General features: G+C 43.2%; 1 protein-coding gene across 1 annotated transcript in view; it reads right to left on the bottom strand.

Moving 5' to 3' along the window:
• LOC308373985 (UV radiation resistance-associated protein-like) overlaps positions 1–6,536 on the bottom strand; it is a 12,404-nt gene extending 5,868 nt beyond the window's left edge. Inside the window, exon 1 of the mRNA XM_080849670.1 lies at positions 6,479–6,536. Within this exon, the coding sequence (XP_080705796.1) occupies positions 6,479–6,504 (26 nt within the window). The 5' untranslated portion in view covers positions 6,505–6,536. The remainder of the gene's footprint in view (positions 1–6,478) is intronic.
• Between the last annotated feature and the right edge of the window lie 508 nt (positions 6,537–7,044).

Here is a 7,044-nt window from a genome sequence, read left to right as displayed (position 1 = left end):
GAGAGGAGAGGAGAGGAGAGGAGAGGAGAGGAGGGGAGAGGAGGGGAGGGGAGAGGAGAGGAGAGAGAGGTGGGGAGAGGAGAGGTGGGGAGAGGAGAGGAGAGGAGGGGAGAGGAGAGGAGAGGAGGGGAGGAGAGGTGGGGAGAGGAGAGGAGAAGAGGGCCGCAGGAACACTCCTCCAGATGTGAATCTGATCACACTGAGCACGTCCATGCAGCCGCCTCAGGGACTCCTTCATCGCTCAGGATGCAAATCTAACAGGACAGCTCCACAGATCCCTCCTGATTCACTGCAGTCTAGTGTGTGTGTGTGTGTGTGTGTGTGTGTGTGTGTGTGTGTGTGTATAAAAAAATGTAATATACGTCTGCATGAATATACATGTAAGGTATGTGCATGTGGTATGTCCAGTTATCATCACCTCCAGCCCAATTTATAATTTCCTACCCAGATACAACACTGATATAAAAACTAAAAATCGACATTCTTGAATGTATATGTAAAACTGGGAACAGAGCAGGAAATGACTTAATATTTCAATCTCGGACTTATAAATCAGAAATAAGTGATGTCAATACACTGCTGTTTTTTTTAGAAAAAAAGAAAACCAAACGTTTGTTCATGATGATTTTTCTGCGGTTGAACGTAGTCAGATAAGAGAAGAAACGAGGACGCGAACGAGACGGAGAAGGAGGAGGTGAGGAGGAGGTGAGGAGGAGGAGGAGGATCCTTCAGCGCTCCCCGTGGCTCCAGATGCTATCTAGGCCGTGCTGTTCTCTCGGGAATCTTCCAAACCTGGAGGCTCAGCGGGATTCTGTTCTCGGATGCTGTGTCTAATCATAGCCCCCCTCCTTTCTTTATAGCCCCCCCCCCCCCCTCCCATCCTCAAACCCAGAACCTTTTGTTTTGACCCCTCTCCATGTGATCTGCTTGGGGGGGGGGGGGGGGGGGGGGGGGTTACGAAATAGGGGACTCCAGCCAGGGTGCAGGGGGCCACAAATAGGAGCCAACTTTAACGCACAACTTCGCTCCGTTCACAAACCCTGCTGGTTGTTTGCGTTTCACTAGAGTACTCATGATCTCACTTCCTCAGTGTTGCTCTTGGGCTCGGTATGTTTGTCTTGAATCTCCTCACTTCCCTGCTCAGTTGGATTGTGATCAGCATTCTTCAGCATCAAAACACAATCACTTCCCTTACAAACTGTCTTTCACTCTCTCTCTTTCCCTCACACACACACAGAGAATCTTTTCAAGATCTAATTTAAGAGAATGATGAGGGATGAAGTCAGACATAAGATCCTGTAAAAGATGTTGGCAGTTCAATTAAGCAATAAGCCCCAAGAGGCCGTGGTTTGCGCTGATTTTAGAACAGGTAAGGGGAGTTGTTAGGCACGACACAAACCCTTGAAGCAACGCAACAGCCAGATGGAACACTGTGTATGAAATGCGCTATATGAATACGCTGCGCAGTAATATGGAATGTTATCGTAGAATGTTATGAGGTCAAATTGTAAGGTAATGCTGGATTTTCCAACGGCTTTTAGCCAATCACAATCAAGGATTTGAACAATCAGTTTTAGAAACTAAAATCTACCTGAACTAGCCACCATAAGAGTCCCCCATCTCTAGAACGAGGGTATGCAGCAGGTGACTCATTTTAAACACTTGATCATTGTGTGCTTGTGCAAGTTAGACGTGGACAGCTAAATGAGTGATGATCGTTGCTGTTTAGCTATGCGTGTACAAGCTACGTTTAAAACATGTTTAAGGCTTACATGTTGACCAGAAAGCAGAGGCCAAAACACCCTTCGTAAAATTGGCTCTCGATGTTTTGTTTCCAACCAATCTCCAGGAGTTCCAGAGACGTCTTGTCCGACACGATCGCTGTCCGATTGTATTGCTTACAGAAACTAAATGCTACTCCCCTTGCCACAGAAATAAATAAATAAATAAACAAACAGACCACACATGTGGCCACCCACCCCCCTACCCACTTCTTTCTCATGCGGGCATAGAGAAAACGTCAAAGCTTTTCCCCTCCATAGCTTACTAATAGGCTAATCTCCATGTCTAACCGTTCCCTTCAAACATTCCCTTCTTTAGCAGGAAAAAACCAGGCCGCCAGTGGAGAACTCTGCGTGTTGAATTGGTCATAAAACCGGAGAGAGTGATGGTGGGTGGGGGGGGGGGGGGGGTTGGGTGGGGGGGGCGCGCAGTGGGGGGCAGGTATGGGAGTTCACAGGCGTTCCGACCTGGGCCTCGGGGCCACCCCTGGGCAGCTCACTGCATCCTCTCCCCCACACCTACCCCCAGCCCCCCCCCCCCCCCCCTTCACGGGGTAACTCCCTGCAGCTGCCTGCCGTCATGCATTTCTTTATGCTTCCATATTTCACGGATCTGGCCCCCGATGCTGGAAACACTATCTGAATTGAGACTGTTTGAGCGGGAGCGTGGAGTGGAAGAGATATTGTCGTTTTGGAGAATCGCGGGGGGGGGAAGGCTCTGGTGAAAGGCACTACAAGCCGTCTACGGGCCAACATCAACAGAAAATTCATGTGTTTACTCCATAATTCACTGCTTGGGGTCGATGATGGAGATAAGGTTTCTTCCTGTTGAGAGGAACTAAAAGGGATCTTCTGTTGCATTTCATGGGGAGGGGACATCTGCAAGGGACACGGCTAGAGCAAAAGAAAAGTTTGCGCATAGTGTACATCCCATTAACAAGATTTATTAGAGAGCGACGTTTTGGGCTTCGAGCTGGTCCCCAGAGGAAGGTATTCCTTACTACTAACTAAATCCTCTCTGCCTCTCTGCCATTGACTTGCTTATCTGTTCTTTTTCTCTCCCACTTCAGTCCTCGTATCGTACTCGTTACAGAGCGGCTATTTAAATACATTACTTAAGCACATCTCTGCTCCTTGCATGAAGAATAGCCTTCGAGTTAGGATCAGGCTGATGTACGTAGAGTGCTTATAAGCTGTCATACACTGATACTGATGTAGATAGTGAGCACTGCAAAGTTATTCAAACAGAAACTTGTGCTCTTGTATGAACAAAAAAATCTATTAAAGGCACAATATGCAACAATTATGCTTCAGGATTAGGGTTAGGATAAGCAGTTTAAACTTAAAATAACAGCTTAAAAAAAATTGGGGCGCTACAATGACTTTTAATATGGAGAATTGCGTCCGTGCCAATGGCATAGCAGGGTCGATAGGCATATAACTGTGTTCTGTAGTTTTGCCTGCCGATGCCCGCCGACCTGACTTTGATTACCTTCTGCCGATCTAGTAAGTAGCTTATTTGCCGTCTTGCTTAGGCTTGTGTTGCACATGATTGATGTTTGACTGTGTAAGGACAGTCGTTGAGTAATTAATTTGTCATAATGTCAAAGTCAGCACATTTCAAGAGATTTAGTTAGTTTTAGCTGCTAGTATACCTTTAGCGAATAGCTATTAATCCTTAATGCACCTTTAAAGCGTCATCTCTGGTAGGTCACGGCCTTCTGCCATTGGAGAACGGCATAATTCCTCCAATCAGTGCTTGGTTCAGGTAACAGTATAGAGTATATGACCTCGACCTAGATTTCGTGACCTTTTGACTAGGCATATTAATCATGTTAATTGATCATGTTGTTGTGGCAGTTCTTGATCTCACTGCAGTATTGGCTAGTTATTTTGGTGTTACTCGGCAGCTGAAGATCCCAAATAGTAGCGCACCTATGCTTAAAACCTTTTAATAGCTCATCTCTTTATCATGGACTTCTGAAGCAATTGTAGCATAAGTATGCATTTAGGTTATATTTCCTGACATTTGATTATTTAAAATAATTACTTTTCATCAGATTGTTAAATGTACAAACTTTCACTGAAGTGGTTGGAAATGTTTGGTTTACAACATTATCCATGCGTTCATGTATAAAAGTATGAATTATACTTCCATATACATTAGTGAAAGCACACATACATGAAAGCACGGATACATGAAAGCATAGATAATGTACAGTAATATGTGTGTGGATTATGTCTGTGCTTTATACCTTTCAGTCTAACAAATAAATTGAGGGCAAAGAGTGTTGAGTGGGAGTGGGCTATGAGATAATTCACTTTTTTCACTCCTCATAGTTTTAATGAGCCCTTCAAAGTAGTCGTTACAACTCTGAAAGTTCATGACATCTTTCCCCTTTCTTACTATGTTAATAAGGCTTTTCGCTTTATTTAATTTCAAGGCTGCAATCAGATCCCCGAGTGTAGAGTGAAACAGCCCATAACCATGCTAATTCACCAAAGCACACCTGAAACCTATTTAGTACTAATTGGAGCCAAGGACTGAGCCTTGATCAGGTAACAGAGTGCTGTGTGTGTCTTTAACCCTTTTAGTATTTGGGTATTTGTTTACCCTCTATTACAATGTTGGTATCTAATAATAATAATGCTTTTATTTGTATAGCACACTTTCACATACAAAGATGTCTCAAGGTGCTTAACAGGGTCACAATAGCAATTTAAAACAGTACATTCAAAAACAATACAGAAAAGAAATTAAAAAGGGTATCTGAACCCTATTTGTCATTTATCCACCCCTCAGTTAATCTATTTTTATTTTTTATTTTTTATTAATTCAAGGCTAATTCCTCAGTCAAAAATATTTACTAATGTCAATTTTTAAGATATCTGAAGGTGAGATTTTAATACCGTCCTTGCGTTTCTGAGTCCAGTATGGGAAAGGGCATCCGACGCATTATTTTACTTTACTTGACAATATTATAGAGTCTTTGGGATTTTAAGACTCTGGACACGTTGCCCATTATACTGGGTCTCCATATACAGCAGAACTACAGTATTCCTTTCCCCGGTTTCTAATCCTGGCCGGTGTAGGGTGTGTGAGCAGGAGAGGCACGGCCGGATACGGGATGTTCACGGTTCTCTTGGAGCCTGAGTCAACACAGAGCTGGAGCCCGGTCATGGCTGCGAGCGCCGCCGTGGAATCGCTACGCTTCCACTTCCTCTTTAGCCTTCCTGTCTGTACCTAAGCAACAGGGGTCACGGGGTCAAGCTCGCTTTCATCTGGTCCACCTTAAGGACTTCCACAATCAATTAAAGGTAACTTTCACAGAGGGAATAGGAATTGGATTTATTTCTCGTTGCATGGACTCTTTCCTTTTAACCCCAAAAAAACCCCCGTCCCAATGTTTATTGAATTAAACAGTGCATTACACTGGCCTGTGGCTGACCCCAAGAGCTCGGTTTGGATAAAAGCGGTTACCTTTCCTCTAACAGACCAGAGGACTCCAGAGACCTTTGATGAATCCTTTCGGAACGTGTCTTGGTTGTATTAATTCAGAGTCTGTCGTACTGAAATTTAAGCGTATGTGGTCAGAGAACATATCACGTCATGCTCCAGAGGACAATATATAAGAGCCTCGCTCGCAAACACACATCGAACAACGACTCCCCTGCTAATACTGGACCTACTTAGCGGACGTTTCCCTAGAAGGAACATTCCTTTAAAACACAATTAAGGATAAGAACCAAGGAGTTCAGGATCTCTCACTGTGGAACATAAACCCAAATATTTACACTGGGTTTGACAGTTTTATAAACAAAAAAACCTTTATGCTGACGTTTTTAATGAACGGTGCAACTGACAGGCAAGAGATCATAGATTAATATAGAACGTTATCCGCCATTTTAATAAATGTGTTTGTTTGTGAGCAGCTAGTTGTTTTCATGAGTCAGCTATCCCACACCTGGGGTCTAAACTTGACTCTGGTTCATTTGCACTGCAGTTTACTTTACCAGACATACCGTATAGATATAACCTTTCATTCACAACCTGTCCTGAAAAAGCTTGGTGTTGACTTTTCAAATAACCCATGACCAGGGTAAGGAAGACTGAGTCACCATGGACCTCTCCTGTCTCCAGATGGTTTGTGTGTGTTTATTTTAGAAAAATGTCTTACATTTACGTATGTCTTACAGTTACATTTAATTTCGTTAATTTCTCATATAATGAGTTCAAACATTACAACAACAATAACACCATTTCAGCTCTTGAGCTTTTTTTGATTAGTGCTTCCCCAAAGTGTTGTTTAACTCATCGCTGTTTCAACCGTTCTCCCATTCGCAAATAACCCATGACCAGGGTAAGGAAGACTGAGTCACCATGGACCTCTCCTGTCTCCAGATGGTTTGTGTGTGTGTTTATTTTAGAAATGTCTTACATTTACGTATGTCTTTTAGTTACATTTCATTTCATTAATTTCTATTCTATTTTAGAAAAATGTCTTACATTTACGTATGTCTTACAGTTACATTTAATTTCATTAATTTCTCATATAATTAGTTTGAACATTACAACAACAATAACACCATTTCAGCTCTCGAGCTTTTTTTGGTTAGTGCTTCCCCAAAGTGTTGTTAAACTCTTCGCTGTTTCAACCGTTCTCCCACTCGCACTTATTTAAACAGGTAACACTCACCAGCGAACCAGAAGCCCATGTTCCATAAAGTTCTTCAAGTTGGGGAGCGTCTGTCTCAGGTCCGGAGTGGACAGGCCGTGTTGATACCTCAGCTGGGGAGAGAAAACAGAAGAGAGTCTTCAGGGTTGGACAAACCTCGATCACTTCCAGTAAGGTTTCATCACCTCAGACAAGAACTGCATTAGCCACATCAAAGGCAACAGGCCAAACAGCTGGAAGAGCCTGGACACGTTTTAGTCTTTTGTTAAAATACATCAAAGATAAACTATGATGACATTTTTTGTTTCCATTCGTTTCCAACTGATTTAGATAGCAGGTGTCTGTGGGATCATGAATTTTGACAAGTGAGGCTCTACGCAGGATTCACCTGCCAATCCAACACAACGCCAAAAGCTGCAGGTGAGACGTCGTTATCAAGTAAACGGCATCCAAACTGTATTTCACACGGCCCAATGTTCCATCAACAAACACATTTCCCCCCTCTACTAAGAGACAGTGTTCCACTTCAGACAAAAAACAGATTGCCATTGTCTTCAGTTTCTGATTCCTGAGCAATAGACACGAGT

The sequence above is a fragment of the Sprattus sprattus genome, assembly GCF_963457725.1.
Source record: "Sprattus sprattus genome assembly, chromosome: 1".
Lineage (NCBI taxonomy): Eukaryota > Metazoa > Chordata > Actinopteri > Clupeiformes > Clupeidae > Sprattus > Sprattus sprattus.
The sequence above is the reverse complement of the archived record's forward strand: the minus strand, read 5'-3'. Positions and strand labels throughout refer to the sequence as shown.